Below are 21,637 nucleotides of genomic sequence, written 5' to 3' on the forward strand. Positions count from 1 at the left end.
AAAGTTTTTCACTGCTTCCTGAATCAGTCAGAATAACCACTGAGAAAAAATGCCCTTAATGGCTGTTGAATGGCGATTGAGTGAAGGTTCTCAGGCAGTTTGATGGGATACCTGTTTTACTGGTCAGTTTCTGTAATAGTTTCAGGGAAATATTGCTCAAAAGATTTTTTTTTTGTGAAGAAATTTGCATAATAATATTCCTATTTTACCATATTGCTTTCATATATAAATGGAAGTGACTCACTCCCCATGAGCAAATTTTTTTCATCTAATTCTCAAACTTCATTTTCATTGCAGGGATTTTGTCATGTGTGATAAACACATTACTTTTTTTTCTTTTTGGGGCATTACTGACTGAGTGAGTATCTGGCTCTGTTAGTTATTCAGAGGTAACAATGAATTAAAAAGTTTCAACACAATTTCTTTTATTTAATGAAGAAAAGTCATAGTTTAATGTTGAATTTATAATCTATAAAATGTTAGAACAGTACTTTCTCCCTCTTAAGCCTAAAAGTATGCAGTCAAGATAATTGCTATTTGCCTGGCCTGTGTGGGTCAGTGGTTGAGCATTGACCAGGAGGTCACAGTTAGATTCCCAGTCAGGGCACATGCCTGGGTAGGGTGTGCAGGAGGTAGCTGATCCATGATTCTCTCTCATCATTGATGTTTCTCTCTCTCTCTCTCTCTCTCCCTTCTGCTCTGAAATCAATATATATATATATATATATATATATATATATATAATTTTTTAAAGGTAATTCCTATTTTGTTACAAGTTTATTGTAGGGGTCAGAAGGAGCCACCTGAAGATGTGCCCCAGTGTTACACAGATGATTGTGAATTGAAGGCAACTAAGACTCTGTGGGCTCAGGAGGAACTTCTGCTCCCCTCTTAACTAGAATAATTTAAATTAGGAGTCTGGCACATGATAAGACTTAAAACCAGAAATGACTTTTTAACCTATTTATATTGGAGGGTAAACTAATAAGTACTGAACATGTGCTCTTCTGGCAATTACCTTCTGCCTCAAGGTACATTACCTCATCCTTAGCTCAGATGCCACATGTACCTCCACTTCCCTTTCTGTCTCTGACTCTCTCATGCATGTGATTAAATTTAGTTATTTTCTCTTGTCAATCCATCACACTTATTTGATTATTAGACCAGCCAAAAGAACCTTGAGAGTAGAGGAAAGTTTCTTCTTTGCCTTCTGGACCAATAAGTAGTCAAACCCATATTTTTTAACCAAAAAAAACCTCCAATTCCACAATGAACTCAATGAATGATCAATTCTGATGCATTCTGGGTACATAATTTTCAAAAATGTTCTTCTATATGCACTTTTATTTTTAAAAATTCAAGATTATCATGGAAAAGAAAGCAATTAATAATTTTGATTGCATATGTAATGTGTATGTACACATATGCAAACACAAAATTTGATATTCTAGTGAAAGGTTAAAAGGTTAAAACAAAAAGGTTAAAAGAAAATCAATACTAAAACAGGATATCTCATGTTAATCCTTGTGCTTTGATGGCAGGGAGCCCTAATTTAAGAAACATGGCTACAAGCACTTAGACATTTTCTTACCACATTCCTTCAACTAGTCTAAGGACACTAAAGTTAATGAACATCTATATTTATTTGAGATTACCAGAGCATTCAGAGTTATATATGCAGGATTTTTCTTTTTTTCTGTCTGAGTTAGCTGGGTCCAGGGAGGAACATCCATTATGCAAGAAATCAATTTTGTTCCCTCTGAGCTCACTTATTAGTTCTGCTTGTGATATCAAGAAACTCATTTAGCCTTCAGGAGAATCAATTGTTTCACCTATAAAACACCATTGATGACTAAACCATGCCATCCACCAGGATTGTTGATAGTATCAAATGAAGTAACATAGGAAAAGCATTGGAAATAGAATAATAATATGCAAATATTATTTCAGAAATGTTACTACCAGTTAAGTAAAGAAATAAAGATGTGAGAACCCCAAAGATAGCAAACTACATGTAGAGGGACAGAGGGAAAACAAATGTACAAATTCTGGTTCTGTGAAAACTGTAATGAGGTAAACTCTCCTGAAATCCTACAAAAGAGATATTAGATAGGGATTAAGAAGAAGCAACTTTAGAATTATTTTTCTTTCTTTCCTTTTTTTTTCTTTCCTCTTGTTTCATAGTTAGCACTTGCCTTCAAAAAACACACAATCTTTCTTGTTTTCCCAGTTATGTTTTAACCCTTCAGAATTCATCTAGAGGTCAGCAAATCTCATGTAAATGTCATCACAGGTGCCTAACTCTGCTGACAAACAAGAGTTCCAGGCTCCAAATCTTAGCTAAGTGAAATAAGCCAGTCAGAGAAAGATAAATATCACATGATCTCACTCATTTATGGAATATAATGAACAACATAAACTGATGAACAAAAACAGATCCAGAGACAGAGAAGCATCGATCAGACCGTCAAACCTCAGAGGGAAAGTAGGGGAGGGTGGGGGTAAGGGGGAGAGATCAACCAAAGGATTTGTATGCAAGCATATAGGCCTAACCAATGGACACAGACAACAGGGGGGTGAGGGCATGAGTGGGGGGGTGGGGGGGCAATGGGAAATAAGGACACATATGTACTACCTTAATCAATAAAGACATTAAATAAAAAAAGAGTTCCAGGCTCCATGGCCTTGACTATGAATAAGTAATTCCTAACTATTTCTTACGGAGATTCCTTATAAAATGTGGCCAAATCAAAGAAACTGGAATAAATGGACTAAGCAAAGGCTGATGGACTGGTCTTATTATGCATAAGTAATGTGTCAGCAATGTGACATTCCAAGTTACTATCCTCCCCTCCCAAAGCCAGTTTATTTTATGGGTGATATTAAAATAAAATTGTATGCAAAGCAAGAAAAAATCTTAACATGCAATAATATAGAAAAATCAATACTGCTAAATGGTGCTATAATTAAGCTAACAAAAACCTTCAACATATAAATATGTATTTTAAAATAGTAAATTATTGTAGTCTCATTGCTTGTTAAATTGGGATATAGCACTTTGGCGCACTGAACAGGACCAGGCATAGCAGTGAGGACTGAGTGATGCACGTAGCTGTTGGGGGCTAACAGCTGCTGTGAAACAGTACTATTTGGACTATTTATCTCTTAAGCTGATGATTTCTGGTACTCTTGATGGGTACATTAAACTTTTCAAATGCTTTTAACCTTAGACTGATAGTCTTCCAAAGAGTTCAAAATATATATATTTTGCAGCTAAGGTGTATCCTGACTTGATAGTTAGGCAAATTAGGCAAATTCTCAGTGTAATTTACAGAATTTAAAAATAGAGATTCTCTTATTGCAGAAATTTAGAATAGCAACGAAGTTTTCAAACATTGTAGTGATTGTGACTGGTCCACACAATTTAGGAAGTACAGGCCTATAAAAGCTGTTATACCTGCAAAAATTACTTTATCAAGTCAGTTTAGTTCAGATTAGTTTTTATAATTACATTTAAAAAATGGGAGACTTTCACAATGAAAGGAGAAATTTCACTTTGCATTTTTCTTTGAGTCTTCTTTTCTAATTTAAGGAAAGTTGGACAACATGATGGCTAATTCTGCTAGGTTCTGCTTTTGATTTTTTTTTCTTGTGAGCCTTTATTTCTATAGGTATCAATGGTTAAGATACGGCAAAGGAAAATTTTGACCTTTATTTGTGGAAATACAATAACCCATGAGATGACAATTTGCAAAGTACTAAAAAAGCATCAAGAACATTTAATGATAAAAGAACCTTGGGAACTGCATCTCCGTCCCATACTCTCTCAGTCTTGAAGAGAAACCAGATAGGAAGGCAGTGAACTATGTTTTGAGACATTGGAACATAGTCTTGTCTCACTCTGTATCCATGCTGAATACATAAGGAGGAATGAGGGAACACTGGGGATTTCTGGCATTCTGTCTGCATATCCTAGCTCTGGCTTCTTTGTGATGTGGAGACTGGGGACACTCGCTCTGATTGTCATTGACATTTCTAATGGCTTCACAGGTGTACCTGTTGGGACAGTCACTGTGCCTGCTCTGCCCAGTGGCCCCTTATAATGAAGACTATTCTCTCTAAAGCTCAACGTTCAGAGAAGAAGTTCTTGGTTGTTGGGGTTTTCTTTGTGTGTGAAGGAATGGCCCCTGATAGGAGTATGGATAAGAAAGAGAATCCATGATAGCTTTTCATGAAGAACCTTGTCCAATAGGGACAAAAGTAACTAGTTAAGTCAATGACATTGTCCCTCTTTCTTGAATTTATACTAGAGAATGTTGGCCAATGGAGAAAGAGAGTTAGTCTATGATAGGCAGAGATAAGCAGAGTGAAAGATCTCTTTTTCCATTAGATACTAGCCAGACCCTACTGGTTTCTGGTGTTTATTAGGTCACAGTTTGAATCCATATATATCCCTTTTCCCAGGGTACCAGATAAATCCCTGGTTCTTGCTACCAAAACACCTCACTAATGCAAGCTATTTATTTTTTGAGGATTGGAGTTTTGTTTTGCTTCAGATTACTTTCAATATCAGCTGAAGAACAAAAGTTATTATACTTACTAAACCACAAAACATAAAACACGGTTAGGCTATCAGAACACAAAGGAGAGGAGTTTAAATATACAGGGGCTCTCATAATTTTCCCAGTATTCCATCTGGCAGGCCAAATGGAATACTGGGAAAACATGCAAATTTTCCCTCACATTTTTGGAGGAGGAAATGGATGATGTGAAAAGCATGATCTGTATGTGGGAGGGGAGGTAGGCAGAGAAGCTTATGCTTAATGATCCCAGTCCGGGCTGTGAAATAGGTTATCTGTTTCTAAGGACAACTAACCCGAGGTTTGAGATGATTGAAAATTCTGAAATACCCCATTTGGACATCATTTTAATGGATGGTTGCCTTTGTTGCCTAGCACTGGGCCCAGCAGAGATATTACATGAGAGTATCAATTTGCAGGGACTGAGTCATGAGAATTTCTTGGTTCTCATCAATAGCATCCAGCTGAAAGGGGAGTAGAAAAAAGCAAGAGAACCAAATAGAAGAGTTGGCAATGATGTAAAAAACCTTTGTGGCCAGGAAAACAATTTTATATTAATTTTTTTTCTAAATGCCACTAATTGTGATACAGTTCTTTTTTAATTTTTATTGATTTTTTTTAGAGAGAGAGGAAGAAGAGGGAAGGAGGGAAGGAGGGAAGGAGAGAGAGAGAGAGAGAGAGAGAGAGCGAGAGAGAGAGAGAGAGAGAGAGAGACATCAATCAGAACAATTGGCTGCCTCCTACATGCCCCTGTGGGGATCCAGCCCAAAACTTGGGGCATGTTCTCTTGGGCATGTACTCTGACAGAATCGAACCTGCAACCTTTTGGTGCACAGGATAATGCCCAACTAAACTAAGCCACACCGGCCAGAGCTGTGATACAGTTCCTAACGTCACACAGAGTACAGCATCCTTTGAAACTCTTATAATCAGCTCTTAACCCAGAATGTGAATATCCAGGAGTGAGGGAGGATCCTGTATTTTTCATAAGTAGAGTATGCCCTTGGAGAGGCAAGAAAAACCTTCTTTCTTTCAAGTCTCAAAACAGGGTCAAGGATGGCAGCCTCTTAGTGGTAATACTGCAGCCTGGACTGACACTCCAGGTAGCCACACATATTGTCTCAGATGGCTTAGTCCTCATTCAAGACCCAGACCTGTGAGCTTGGTGGTAGGGGGGAGGGTGTGTTTTCTTGTCTTATTTTGATCTTCTGAGTAGTGATATCAGAATAAATAGGGGTAGAAAACACGTTTAGCCTATCAGAACACAAAGGAGAGGAGTTTAAATATACAGGGGCTCTCATAAGTAGGCAGAGTTAATGACAGCCTTGAAGCACCAGGACCAATGCTGGATACATTACAGAACTTCGTTTCTTTTTTGGTAAATTATGTTCACTGATGTCTACACTTCAAGTTTCTCCATAAATTTAGAAATCTATGTGCTGTCAGAGAATGCAGCTTAAAATAATATTATTTACATAGAAAAGTAAACACCTGTACATAGTTTTTAACATTTATTTATATCTTGTCATTTAAAGCCCCCATTATTGTTTTTAAATTTTTTTAAAATTGAATTTATTGGGGGTGACATTGGTTCACAGAACCATATACATGCCAAGTGTACAACTCAATAAAACATCATATGCACACTGCATTGTGAGCCCATTGCCCCAAGCAAAGTCTCTTTCCTTCCCTCTTGCCCCCCCCACCCAACTTTGCCCAGCTCCACATACCCCCAAACCCCCTTTCCCTCTAGCTATTAGCTACCACCACACTGTTGTCTATGTCTATGTGATATATATTTGATATTTTATATATAATATTTATATATATAATGTTTTCCTATTGTAATGTTTTATACACACACACACACACACACACACACACACATGATACTAGAGTCCTGATGCATGAAATTCATGCAAGGGACTCGGTCCTTGCAGCCCTGGCTGCCTCGGCCCTCGCAGCCCCTGCTTCATCCAGAAGGTCGTCCAGATGGTCATTCTGCTGTTCAGTCTAATTAGCATATTAACTCTTTATTATACAGGATTTTTTTTTGCTTAATCCCTTCACCTTCTTTCATCCAATCCCTGAGGCCCCTCCTCTCTGATGAGGCCATAAATGTGAGTTAAATATGCAAAGCAGGCACGAATGTGTATTGAAAAAGTAATCTACTGGGAAGAAGATTAATTTGGTAATAATAGAGTTGGGGTGGATAAACCTTCATGAAGACAGTTACATTATAAGGTCATCAAAAGTATGAGAGGTAGGACATGACAAGTCAAAGACAATAAATGAACAAAGAAATCATATGCCCTAATTTAGATGACTAGACGTCTTTTAAGTATTCAATGGAGAAAAGTGCTTCATCATAAATTTCTCAAAAGAAGTTTAATTAACAGAACATAATACATAACATCTGAAAGTGAGAAAATTAGCCTGGCAGAAGATATGCAGGAGCTGATATACTGGCTCACTGCCAGGAGGTTATTGGCTTCAAATCTACTTTCCATATTAGTTCAAGTCCTCTTGAATGGAAAGGGAAGGTGAGTGAACCTAGGCAAGCTTTCCCATATCTAAGATCCTGCTCTTTACAGACCTGGTGGGTCAGATGAAATGGGGGGATGTGGAAGGACAGGACTCTGGCTGACACATGAAGCACATTTACATTTTTGCTTTAATGATGGCCCGAAAGAGCTTTTTTTCATCCAATATATAGTTTATTTCCTTTTTTTAATGATAGGAGGTACTATTTGTAAGTTGTAACACTATACTTGCTCTGTCCAAGCAATGATGCATCACTCTATTGTCTAAAGATGAAAGTAGTGAGTCCATATCTCACCATAAATCTTTTTCCAAATTGTTTTTCTGGACATAATTCAAGTAGAACAACCAATTTATTTATGCCAGTCCTTGCTCTTTTTAGTGACCTCTTACTGAGTAATGTGTTAGATAAAGAGTCTGGTTAGCAAACAATAGCGTGCTACAGAAACTCCACCAGGGCCTTGTGCTAGACATTCACATTGTTCTTTTCTCCGCCTTGGGAAAGAAGTCACAAGCTAGTTCCAGAAATGACAGCTTCATTCCAATGACTGTTCACCCCAAATTCATCTCAAATGTGAAATGTGTGTGTACGCATAAATGCACACTTATGCATTCACAGCTTGCCTTACTTGGTAAAATGGCTTGTTGCTTCCAGATCTGTGTCTTGTGGACGAAGATTATTGTACACATATTTCAAGTCTTGGATTCCACTTAGCTCTGGCAGTCCTGCATGTAGCATCTTGGCAAAACAAACACACAGACAAAACTAAAGCAACAAACAAATCTCAGAATAAATGTAAACAAAATCTTACTTGGTTAAGTTAGGTTAAGCTTACTACTTGGTTAATTCTACAAATACACACAAACAACTTTACATAGCAATGCCTTTCAGTTTGTAGCCATGAATAAGTATAAGTTCCTGTTTTTTAACCTCTAGTTAGTAGCAGAAGCAATAACAGTAATAAAAATCAATAAAATTGTCCAAGTGTTTGCAGATTAATAATTTAACCTTATCATAAACCATTGAAGTAAGCATGATAGAATTAGTTACCACTACTTATCTTCTTGTAGAAGAGGCATATTCAGTATGGTACAGCAGAAATTCTGGACCCACCATTTAAAATCTGAATGATCTTGAGAAAGTCTATTAACTTCTTTGAACCTTCATTTTCTCATTTTAAAAGTATATACAAATATACTCAACATATTCTGGGAGAATCAACGAGCTAATGAATAAAAAAGAGCTTTAACTCAAGCTGGTTTGGCTCAGTGGATAGAGCATCAGCCTGTAGACCAAAGGGTCCCAGGTTCAATTCCAGTCAAGGCACGTACCTTGGTTGCAGGCTCCTCGCTCATGCAGGAGGCAACCAATTGATTCTCTGTCTTTCACTCTCTCTTCCATTCTCCCTAAAAATCAATGAAAAAATATCCTGGGGCAAGGATTAACAACAACAACAAAAGCTTTATACATTATACATTGTTACAAAAAAATATATCACAGTGCCTGTTTTAAAGAAGAAAAACTTAATTCCCCCAAACCGTAATTGAAGTGTCCAGGTCAAATGGCTGTAAACACACAGAGTGTGAAACTCATTACTCTGGTTCTTGTTTTTTGTTCTTCCACGACTCTATGACTCAGGCTACCAGAGCACAATTTTCTCTAGTTAAGTGGTAATTGCATTTATTAAAGATTATTAAAGCACTGAAATAATCAAAGGCATAATTGTACAAAGGCTCAGGAATTTTTCTGCCAACCTTTAGAAAATGTTGTTTTACTTTGTTTATGTTATAGTGTAGACTTGAAGGGATAATATTCTCTAGAGTCATAGGCAAAACTCTGAGAAAAAAAATAGATTTTTGTGAAATAAATGTGAACTTTGCAAAAAAATAAAAGGGGAATGAAGTCATCAGTACCTCTATGACTAAGATGAGAAATTATTTCCTGCTCTGGAATAGAGGCACTTTTATAGTTGTGGGAAGTTAAGAGCAATGCTGTTAATCCTAAAAATAAAGGGAACAGCATATATAGATGTGCAGAGGAGAGCAAGATATCTTCCATTTGTTTACAGAAAGAAATCCATTATAGCTTCCTGGAACAGAGGGTGTCCTGGGGGTGAGTGACAAGAGATTGGGCTGAAAAGGCAAGTAGGGTAGGATGTTTTAGCAATATAAAAGATTTTGTGCTTTATCCTAAAGGCAAGAGATAGCTCTTTTACTGTTTTTACATGGGCAATAAAATACTTGAATTGTATTCTGGAGAGATCATTGTTGTTATTTTTTAAAAAATAGATTTAATGAGGCCAAATAAGAAGCTGGATTAGGAGATTGTTTAGGCATGAAGAGAAGTTATTGGATTTTAAATATAAGTAGAATTGAGAAAACTGGGTGATTGATTGGATATATTTGAAGGGCTGGATGAGGCGTAAACTATATGGCGCTAAATATAGATTTGGGAGTCAGTATCATGTATAGAGTAATTGGAACCATGAAAATGGATTAGGGGGTCCTGCAAAGTTGTCAATGTCTCTTCTCATGGATGATCAAACATCTCAAATCCATGATTAAATTTGAACAAATTCTCTTCTCCTATAAACTCTTCCTCCTCTTCCTGTTTTATATCTCCATTTTTACTTCCATCACTGTCCAACTAACAAAAAATTCATATTTGCTTTGATTCCTTCTTCCTCCCAATTTCCAGTGCCAATCACTTAATTCTATAAAAACTGCCTCAACAGTCTCTTGTATTCATCTGCCTTTCCATTGCAATTGCTTCCCTAGTTCAGCTCCTCATCTTCATTTGCTTAGAGAACTTGAATAGCCTTTTTCTAGTTCACCAAACCCTCTCTCTAATTACATAACTTCCCAGTTATCTCTCTGAAATCTAAGCTAGATGATGGTATTCCCTTCATCAAAAACAAAGAAACTTCCAGGTTCTCAGGTGTTTATATATTAAAGTCCAAAATACATTTCTTGTTGTAAATGTCTTTCATAACCTCACTGTGATCTGTCACTTCAATCTTCTTGTCCACATAGCTCTTCATCTGTATCACAGATGGTACACTTGATTTCTTCCTTGTCCAACACATGTTATGCCCATGCTCTTTAAGCCTTCACATGTACTTATATTTTTACTAGAGGCCCTGTGCATGAAATTCATGCACCGGGAGGGGGGGGGGGCGGTCCCTCAGCCCGGCCTGCAATGACTCCAGCATACCTCGCCCTGGTGGCCCCTCCCCTTTCCTCCCTTCTTGTGGCCGGGGCGCAGACACTGGGCTCGCATTGCTGGGGTGATGCCACCAGTGTCCCGCCCCGGCCACTATGGGTGCCACCATATTTGTCACGGAGTGATGGTTAATTACTCTTTTATTAGATAGAATTTCAGCCAGAATTTCTTTCCTCTTCCTCCTTGTCTATTGAAATTCTTTCTAAAGACTCAGATAAATGCTTCTTCATCCTTGAAGCCCCATAGAGCCTCTTAATAAGATATAATTACTACTTTCTTTGTACTATAATCATATCTTGGTCCCACCACTTCCACAGTACTTATGGATGCCAAGATTTTACTATATTTTGTTCATGTATATGTTTTTCATATTATATTTTAAGTTCTTTGAGAACAGGCATTGGATTTTTATTCAATGTTGAATCATCTATGCCTAGCATGAGCTTCGTAAATAGTTAGAACTTAATGAATGTCTGAAATAATGAATGCATGTATAAGTGAATGAATTAATAAAAAATACCTGACCCTATTAGCATTGAAAACCTATAAGAAGTCCAACATTCGACTACTAAGCTTAAAATCACCCCTAGGGAGATATGTTCTCAAAAGCAACAAGAGTCTAGATTAGGCTCTATCTTATCAGTTCTGTACTTTGAGTTCTAGAGACATCTGTGTACTTATTGAGGCAATTTTCCCCCTTATCACACTGTGATTGTCCATTTGCTGAGAAAATACTTCTTTCCTAGATCTGAATTGCTTTCTAGTTTCCATAGATACTGTGAATTTACACCTACTTGCTTAGGACTCTGTCAAACATTTCTTTGGGAAGTAGACCCTTTGCTTACTTCTTCTTCTGCCAACACACACACACACACACACACACACACACACACACCACATGAATGTGAACTGAAGCCAGCTTAAAATCAGAACCCCAGCTCACTCCTTGTCATGTAGCTGATTAAAGGTAGCAAGTGCTGATTTAGGCTTTGTTGATGGTCTCCATTCCTTAGAGAGGAGTCTTCAAGTGCTGTGAATCTGTACATCTGAGTAAGGATTGCCTCAGACCCTGAGCCCATTTAGCCATGTCTGTTCTCTGACCCTCAGAGATGTAGTTCAAGTGTCTCCTAGCATAGATTACAAGGGTAATGACTTCAATTGCAACTGTAGGATAGGGAAAGGGTGGCTAGTACAAGTAATGAATAGATAAGTTCCTTTTTAAAGGATAGGGACATTAAACACTTTTCTACTTCTGTTCTCCTACTAAATCCACATCTATTTTGATAGCTGTGCTTTAGGAAGCCAGCAGTCTTACCACCACAAAGAGAAGTCAGAAAGATTTCTGCTGGGAAATATCTGACATAATAATGAGTGTGAAAAACATCTTAAAATGGGTGAATGGTCCCTATGTTCTTTGGGAACCTTCCAAATAGCTGGTATTGATTTTTTAATGAGAGGAAAGCTGATGAAATACAGGATTTTATGTTAGTGAATTCAGCCAGCGACACTCTTGAGTCTCCTGCAGATGTTGTGCTTTTCAGCAAGATGGAGATTTCATGGATTATTTTTCCCCCAATTTTCTCAGGAGTAAATATGAAGGACTGTGGATATCTGGAAACATGTTGCTTCCTATCAAGTATGAGCCATTAACTCTATAGTGGACTTACCACATGCTTGTGTTCATAGTTCTGGCTATTGATCATTCATGGAAGGTAGAATTTATGACTCATATCAAGTATTTCTCAAATTATATCTGTGTCATAGTGTGGTCCAATGAGTTCTTTTTAGAGAAGTTTACACATCAAGAGTCAGTTTGAGAGAGAATTGAAGGAACTGTAGATTACCCACATAGGTAGAAAATAATCTTTCATAAATTTAAATTTAGTTTTTATTATAAGAAGCTATAGTATGGCAAGTGTGGTCCTGAAACCTTTACTAATGCTTTGAGTATATACAGAATGCCATGTGAAACCTGAAAAGAAGAAAATTGAGAGGTAAATGACCAGAGCAGAGGGAATAACACACTGTTGCTATATATATATATATATATATATATATATATATATTTGTTCATTGGTCTAATTGGTTCACATTGCCTCTGATCTCTGTTTCAATTACTGTGACAGCCTAAATCTAAGATTATATGCTTAATCTGAATTACTATTTTTCACTGCAAATTTTCTTCCTTAGTCTCAAAGTCAAGACTTGAGTAAATAAAACATGGAGAGATTTTCTTGGATATATTGTATACCAGAAACCTTCAACATCTGATTTTAATAGTATATTATGAGAATTTTAAAAATACTTGGTTAAAATAACATACATCTACATTTTAAATGAAATAAGATTATATTAACTCTATAATTTAATGATTATTTAATGTATTATGACTCATGCTAGCAGTTTTCTTTTTAGGTAGGCAGAAAAGCTTACTAAATAAGAGAAAAAAGTTCACTGATAGTTTTCTGAATCGATTTTTTTCAAAAAGCCGTTCTTTCACATTAGCGTGCTCACTTATTATCATTCAGCATAATTTTAGTGTCTCCTGAGAAACAGCGTAAACTCTATTTGTGCTTTTCTGCTTTGGGTTTAATTTGAAATGTCTGTGACTGGTTCAAGTAGTAGTTAGTATGCTACTTACTCTTGTATGTAGTTATTTACAGCATTATGGACATTTAGAAAAGTTCAGTTACATTTAGAAAAGATAAAGTACATGAACTTTATCTTCCTTAATAAATTGAAAATTTTAAGTCTAACTGGGTTTCATATGATAATGTATCCTCCCCAATTTCTGGCATATAGTAAATACTCAAGAGCCCATGGATTCATGAGTTAGAGCCTGTCAGAGCCCAGGTAGATATTAGAGTAGATCCTACCTGAATATTTTTTATGTAAGTGGAGTCAAGGTCACAGATTCAGTCATTCTATAATTTCCTTTGTGGTATAAACACAGATTATGAACCATAAGGCATCTCATGATTACAATATGGCCTAATAGAATCGGGAGATAAAATACAAACCTACTCCTATGAGTCACTGATTACTATTGGAAAGCCAACTTGAAGATTCTGGAGATGGACAGAACCTTATACATCCAATTTACATATGAAGGAACCAATGTCTGTTTGAAGGGCTACATGTTTATAATATTTTTAGAAATTCTCATTTTTCAAGACAGAAAAGAGAAGTAAGGTACATATGTTATTTTAAAGTTAAAACAAGGATCCACATAAAATATTCATTACAATAAGGTCAACATTTGTTCAGTATTACCTAACAACTTTTCTGCAGTGATGGGAATGTTTTATAGCTGTGCTGTTCAATGTGGTACTACTAACTATGTGTGTCCACTAGAGTGCTATTGAGCACTTGAAATGTGGCTAGTGAGACTAAGAAGCTGAATTTAAAATTTATTCAATACAAATTAAATTTAAATAACCACATGTGACTAGAAGATGCTGTATTGGATAGTACTCTTATAGGTTAACAAGGCTCTAGTATAATAAATTAACTGAACCCTACTATATGGCAGATGCTGTGCTAAATGCTTTATATTAATTATCTATTAGGGTTATTATGAAATGTAATCAATTAATACAGATAAAGATCTTAGCATGGTGTTCATGCAAAGCATTTGCTATTAGGTGTGCATTCATCAATCCTACATCTAAAAGGTAGATGCTATTATCTTCAGTAATAGATGGAAAAACAGAGTTTTACCGAAGTTAAGTAATATACTCTGAAGAATGTAGCCAGTAAAATGCCAAACTAGAATTCAAACACAGGAAGACCTGGTTACCAAGTTTTTGCTTTTAATAACATCAGGTACAATTATTGTCAACTGAAGCCTCTAAACCAGTTTTTGTTTTAACATGTTTTTTTAAAAAATTGATTTTAGAGAGAGAGGAAGGGAGAGGGATAAAGAGATAGAAACATCAATGAGAAACCTTGATTGGCTGCCTCCAGCACACCCCCAACTGGAGATGGAGCTAGCAACCTGGGCATGTGCCCCGTATGAGAATCAAACAGGGGAACTCCTGGTTCATGGGTTCACACTCAAGCAGTTGGACTAAACCAGTTATCTATATAATAAAAGCCTAAGTGACCGTTATGGCGGAATAACCAGAATGACCAGTCACTATGATGCACACTGACCACCAGGGAACAGATGCTCAATGCAGGAGCTGCCCCCTGGTGGTCAGTGCGCTCCCACAGGGGGAGCGCCGCTCAGCCAGAAACCAGGCTCACGGCTGGCTGGCGAGGGCAGTGGCAGTGGTGGCAGGAGCCTCTCCCACCTCTGTGGCAGCACTAAGGAGCAGCAAGCTGAGTGGTAAGGAGCAGCAAGCAGGAGGGCAGTAAGGAGCGAGGGGTCCTGGACTGCAAGAGGGTGAAGGCCAGGCTGAGGGACCCCTCCCCACTGCCCAGTGTATGAATTTCATGCACCGGGCCTCTATTTTTTGATAATCTCACTGACTCCGAACATCATACTACATTCCTTTCCAAGAAGATATTTTAATAGATCTCTCCCCTCTCACCCTGCATACATGATCATCATCTCTTTGTATTGGATAGTGGAATGCAACATTAAATTTTCCCCTTTGATCAGCAGAGAGCATATAGGACCATGATTCAGCAGACCCAATATATACTACTAAATGTAGCATGCTCTAGTTGAATTGCTAGCAAGTCACCCCACATTTTTGACCCTCACTTTCTAATCTGAAAAATGGGTTAGTGATCAAAGGCAGTGATTAGGAGAGAGCCAGGAAAAATCCTTGCCTCGTTTACATCATTGGATTGCCGTAATGTGTGAATGTGATAGTTTTTAAAAGCACTTTAGAAAAAAATCTGAAAACAATACAACTGATACAATATTCTAAATTACTGTCCTTGATTTAATAAAAATATACTGAGATAACCCCTGATTATATCAATATTATTGAATAGAAATGTTTGCAACAACAACTGTGAACTATTGTAATGACTTATTAAGAAATGTGTTTATAAGCTATACAATGGTAGTTTTAGTTTGTTCATTTCTTTCTATTTTGAATAGCTCTTTGGGGAACTCCAAGCTATTAGCAAAAATGGACTTCCCAAAGACAGACATAAATGAAACTTATTATTTTTGTTATTGCCACAAGGGACTTACCATTTCTAGGAGGTTCAAGAGTAGTTGACTGTGCCTCCTGACAATATTATAAGCTCGACAGCAAAGCTCCACAAAATCTTGGAAATGCTGTGGGTTTTTTCCACCCTCTGTAATAAAGTATTCCATCTCTGAAGTAAAAATAAAAGGGGCTCGGTCCCTATAAACCAAAAACAATAGCAACCTTAAGCAGGAGAAGTGGTTTGTAGGATTAAATTAGACAGTTACAACAACTTATTTCCATTAATTTTTTTTAGTTATTTTCTCTCTGTTCTAATGGATGAACCTCATTCATTGTGGGACAACTGGAGAAACTAGTTGCAGACTTTGGATAATATAGCAGGCCTGCAACAGGGAGGGAAGGACAAGTTATTTTACAATGTCAACCCATATTGTCTCAAATGTTTAATTCCAAGTTATATGCGATGGGAATACTATCCATTAAAATTAATGTAAGGACAAATTAATAATGAAGATGATTTTCAGAAAATACATTTACTACTAAATTTTGAAATGATCAGAAAGATCATGTTTTTTTTTTCGTTTTTGTTTTTTTTTCTTTGAAAATATGCTGACCCTTTAGGAAAGAGTTTTAGGTAAAAGCTGAAATATGTAATGACAAGTTCTTTCAGAAGGCAGTCTATGAAAAAAGCAGATATCAGTAATTCACTATCATATGCTTAATAAGGAAAAAAAGACTTAGCCATATTTCATTTCACACTTGGCCCAATAAAATTACTTATCAGAAAGAAGGAAATATAAGCTGACCATGTTGGTATATAAGTAATAACGCTCCCTATAGTCCCATGGTTGGAAAAAAAGTAAGCAAAGGACCAGAGAGATGGTTCCCTTAATGATGTTTTGAGCAAAGGACCAGAGAGATGGTTCCCTTAATGTTTTGTCTTTTTTTTTTTTTCATGTTATTTGAGACACAAGAAACCTGAGATGAAGGGTTAGCACTTCTAATAGAAACTACCAAAGACAAGATTGGAAACCTCTCTGTGATTAAGCCTCACTCACTGAATAAGAAAAACACAAAAAAATTTTTATGCTGATTTGGCCTAACTAAGGGTTATTGAATGGAATTTTTGAAATAATTTTAAAATTACAACTTCCTGAATTACTTTTTGCTTTTCTCTTCAATAGAGAAAAATGTTTCACTAAATTGATTTTTCTTGGAAAGTTCTTGTAGTTATGTTCAAATTTGTGTGATAACACATTTCCTTCTTTCATGGCAACCAACATTATAAATCGGATGAAGAAACACCATAGTGCAAGTCAAATACAAAAGAAATATCCAAGTTAGAGAAATGCAAACTAATAATAATAATGAAGAACATAATTTTAGCTGTGTTTAAATATCATAGTCTAAATTTTCAGTGTACTCAACAATATAAATCTTGTATCATTCCTATATGATTTACATGGCTAACTTCTTTTTTTTTAAATATATTTTTATTGATTTCAGAGAGGAAGAGAGAGGTAGAAACATCAATGATAAGAAAGAATCATCCATCAGCTGCCTCCTGTATGCCCTCCACTGGGAATAGAGTCTGCAACCCAGGCATGTGCCCGACCAGGAATTAAATCCTGGTTCATAGGTTAATGCTCAACCATGTTACATGGCTAACTTCTGAGCAATTTTTAAAATAAAAAAATTAGACTAAAGTTTTTCTATAAATGGAAAGAAACCTCACAGGTGAAATAAAACCCTACCCCATTTCTACAGACTGTAGGAGTCATAGCTGGGAATTGGTTTATCAGTCTACTCAAATGCGAACCTAATCCCAGATTGCAGAATCCATGTACTAGAGTTCATATCTCAAGTTTAAGCAGTACTTATGAATCTGAGAAATAAATCGGCTGTTGCAAGAAGATTGGAAACTATTTAATCTCTTACAGTCTATACAATTACTGAATTCTGAATCGTATGTAGAAAATATCTCATTTATAGTTGTGCGAATACACCAAAAACTTTTTGTTGTGACTATACTACATTTGTTCAAATTATTGTTTTAACCATTACTTGTCCAAGACCCACCTGTTCCTGCTTCTATACCTTTGACCGTCTACCTGTTTTGTTTCCTACTTCTAGGAAACATCCAATAACTTAGATAATTGATAAAAAATTTTTTCTTATAAGAAGTCTTCTGTAATTAACCTACCCCTTGCTGATTTCTCTTTTACTTTGCCTTACCTTTTTATCTAGCCCTACAGCTAATATATTCTATTCTTTTTAATCTCTAGTAGTCTTACAAATTTTTTCCTCACAAATGATCTGTGTGATTTTCAAGTGTAGAAGAAATATTTTATCTTCATTTTTTGTGTTCTTAATGTTTCAAACAATATTTTGTTGATATTCTTTTATATGAAACTAGAGGCCCGGTGCACAAAAATTTGTGCACTGGGGGGGGGGGGTCCCCCAGCCCGGCCTGTGCCCTCTCGCAGTCTGGGACCCCTCAGGAGATAACGACCTGCTGACTTAGGCCTGCTCCCGGGTGGCAGAGGGCAGGCCCAATCCCTAGGTGCAGCCCCCGGTCAGGGTCAGCGCAGGGCCGACTGGGGAGTCAGGGCGCCACCCCGTCATGCACAGAGCAGGGCGGATCGGGAGGTTGCGATGCCACCCTCAGTCACGCTCAGGGTAGGGCCGATTGGGGGGTTGTGGCGCCACCCCCTGTCACGCACAGAGCAGGGCCGATCAGGGGGTTGGGGCGCTGCCCCCTGTCACGCACAGAGCAGGGCACATCAGGGGTGTTGGGGCTCTGTACCCTGTCACGCACAGAGCAGGGCCGATCAGGGGGTTGAGGAGCTCCCCCTTGTCACTCACAGAGTAGGGCCAATAGGGGAGTTGGGGCACTGCCCCATCACACACAGAGCAGGGCGGATAAGGAGGTTGGGGCGCTGCACCTTGTCACACTCAGGGCAGGGCCAATGGGGAGGTTATGGCTCTAACCTGTCACACACAGAGCAAGGCCCGTGGAGGGGGGTTGGGGCGCCACCCTCTATCACCCACAGAGCAGGGCCGATCAGGGGGTTGGGGCGCTGCACCCTGTCAAACACAGAGCCTCAGGGCAATCAGGGGATTGGGGAGCTCCCCCTATCAGGCACAGAACAGGGCTGATCAGGGGGTTGGGGCGCCTTCCCCTTTCATGAACAGAGCAGGGCAGATAGGGAGGTTGTGGCCCCGCCCCCTGTAACACACAGAGCTGCAGGGCGATCAGGGGGTTTGGGCGCTGCCCCCTGTCACGCTGATCCCAGTGCCAGGAGCCTCGCTGCTCCGCTGATCCCGGTGCCGGGAGGCATATTACCCTTTTACCATATAGGATAGAGGCCTTGTGCATGGGTGGGAGCCGGCTGGTTTGCCCTGAAGGGTATCCTGGATCAGGGTGGGGGTCCCCACTGGGGTGCCTGGCCAGTCTGGGTGAGGGGCTGAGGGCTGTTTTCCAGAAGCGAGTGACTGAAGCTTCCAACCGCTCCTTGTTTTCTTTTCTTTTTTTTATTCTGGGCCAGGTTTAGCTCTGAGGCCTCGCTGCTGAAAACATTGATACAAAGTTTCAGTCCGGCTGGCTTTCAGTCCAGCTGGTTTCTGGAGTTTTGTTTATCTTCTTATTTGCAACATAGTACATAGTTGCTTAGAGTTGTAGCTCAGAGGCTGGCAAGTGAGGCGGGGAACATTGGAGTCCGCAGCAAGCAAGCCTCATGCTCGCTTCCAGCTGCCTGGCTGCCGGCCGCCATCTTGGCTGACAGTTAATTTGCATATACTCACTGATTAGCCAATGAAAAGGGTAGCGGTCGTACGCTAATTACCATGTTTCTCTTTTATTAGTGTAGACTAGAGGTCCAGTGCAGAAAAATTTGTGCAGTGAAGAGTTTGTGATAATTTAACATTTATGTGGGAAGGGCATGTGAACAAACTTATTTGTTATGGTTTTGCCATTTTGTTGTCAAAGTTAATCTTTTTATTAACATGATCAATCTTTTGTTGAAATCACTATTCTGTAAAATTGCTGAGAGTATTTTATATATTTCCAATATTGGTGAGAAATGAGTAGTAGTTTTAAAATATACATGTTTTGTGGAAATTTAGTATTCTATTAAAAATACTACTTATTAAGGAGGTAAATAAATTGATATGGGAAATATCAGGACAGTTAATAATTTGTTGTTTGTTATTACTTATGCATAAACTTCCATTTTAACCATACTGTAGATATCATCCCTTTATATAAAGTCACAAGAATACCAAGATCATTATTATTAAGATTTTACATTTGTTAAAGGTAAGAAAAAAAGGCCTCGGGTTTGATTCTGGTCAAGGGCACATGCCGGGGTTGTGGGCTTGATCCCCAGTAGCGGGGCTTGTAGGAGGCAGCCAAACAATGATTCTCTTTCATCATTGATGTTTCTATCTCTCTCTTCCTCTCCCTTCCTCTCTAAAATCAATAAAAAATATAGTTTAAAAAATTAAGAGAGAGTAAGCAATTATGTCTGCCTTTTCACACATAACCAAGTATATTGCCCATGGATGAGAAAATGGCTCTGCTACTTTAACACTTGGGCTTAGGTTTTGAATGCCTCTCACAGTACAATCATCTTACAACATATTGGATTGCAGTTGTTAAAGATTTGAATTTACTATATACCATGGCCATAAATTCAGGACCACTATGTCATCTGGAACTAACTAAAGAAGCAGCCATTTTGTGCCAATGCTGGAGAGAAAACAGGATGTGTTGGGATTATTGAGAAATGGGAATATCAGTCTCCTACATGACATCTTCCCAAGGGTCATACAAGCTACTGCCCAATACTCTGGACAAGTTATAACAACTAAGTTAGTTCTTGATTTGTGAATTAGAGAAAATAACAGTAGTTACTTCAGAGTTCCTCTGGGGATTAATGAAACTAATGCATTTCAAGTAATTATGATGATTTAAGTGGTAATTTTGACTATTTCCTTTAGAATCTGGTTCCCCACCCTGGATGATATAGCACCATCTAAGGAGAACTTTCTTTCATCTCTCCTAGTGATAATCCACAGCAATTTGAGAAGAGCTACATATTTCAATATTGGTGATATGGAGAGTGGCATAGTAAGGCAGACAACTCTATCAAGAATTTGTGACAGTAGAATCAGTCTTCTGGGCTCTGTAAACATACTTATCTCTTCCTTTTGTAAGACAGTTCATCCAGCATTTACTTGAGTAACTAATAAAGTCTGTAAATGTATGTACACAAATTTTAGTCCCAGGTTTGAAAGATTTGAGTGTTTGAACATGTATTCATACCTGGAACCAAAATGGGGTATAGTTCAGTAATGAGGTACATTTTATTACTGAAATTACTATTTATTTCATAAAATTCATATATTATTGTCCCCTGGAAATATCATAGTAATATTATATTATCTTGTTTTAAAATTTCTAAAACTTGCAGACTCTCATCATAGTGGTTGGTGAAATTAGAGTACAAATAAATGACTAGAGAGTACTTTGAGAAATGTTTAAGTATACACTTTTCTTGATGTCACAAATGACCTACATTTCAGAGAGCACATTTTGCTGTCCAACACAAGTCTCCTTTTTAATATCCATGAGTTAATTGAGAAGGCAATTTGGAATCTCTATTGGATAGGATAGAGACTTGTAATTAGACAACACAGGAAGCCTCATAGGTGCAATATAATGAGAACATAAGGGTTCATGTACTATTACAGAAACAACTTGTGACACTGTGAGATCTCCAAGCTTTTGGCAATTATTAACTGAAGAAATCCTCACAAATAATATCTTATACCTAAAACATGTTTTTCCCCCAAAGTCTAGCCTCTTTTATAAGTGCACTGTGAGTCCTAAGTTAGACTCTGGGAGGTCACTCATCTTTAACTGCTGAGTAACATAAGATCATGATGTGAGTTTCTTGTAGCCTCAGATACACCATCTCCCTTATTTGAAACGGGAATTAAAACAGCTACCTCTTCAAAATTATTAGTCCTACTTTCCTAAGTCAGATATTTTGGGTGTGAGTTTATAGTAGATCAGGACTTTATGAGGACAGGAAGAGACTGGTCAGCTCCTCCAAATTCCCATGATTTCCCCCCTTGAGCTTGAACTCAAGGGAAAATGTACAGTTATGCTTTCAAGG

General features: G+C 37.8%; 1 protein-coding gene across 1 annotated transcript in view; it reads right to left on the minus strand.

Moving 5' to 3' along the window:
• Positions 1-21,637, minus strand: part of PIK3C2G (phosphatidylinositol-4-phosphate 3-kinase catalytic subunit type 2 gamma) — a 293,693-nt gene that overhangs the window by 56,277 nt on the left and 215,779 nt on the right. Inside the window, exons 25-26 of the mRNA XM_070410626.1 lie at positions 15,497-15,653; positions 7,751-7,860 (exon numbers count right to left, since the gene is read on the minus strand). Of these exons, the coding sequence (XP_070266727.1) occupies positions 7,751-7,860; positions 15,497-15,653 (267 nt within the window). The remainder of the gene's footprint in view (positions 1-7,750; positions 7,861-15,496; positions 15,654-21,637) is intronic.

Source organism: Myotis yumanensis, unplaced genomic scaffold, assembly GCF_028538775.1.
Source record: "Myotis yumanensis isolate MYYU_CA2020_CCGP unplaced genomic scaffold, mMyoYum1.0.hap1 SCAF_3, whole genome shotgun sequence".
Lineage (NCBI taxonomy): Eukaryota > Metazoa > Chordata > Mammalia > Chiroptera > Vespertilionidae > Myotis > Myotis yumanensis.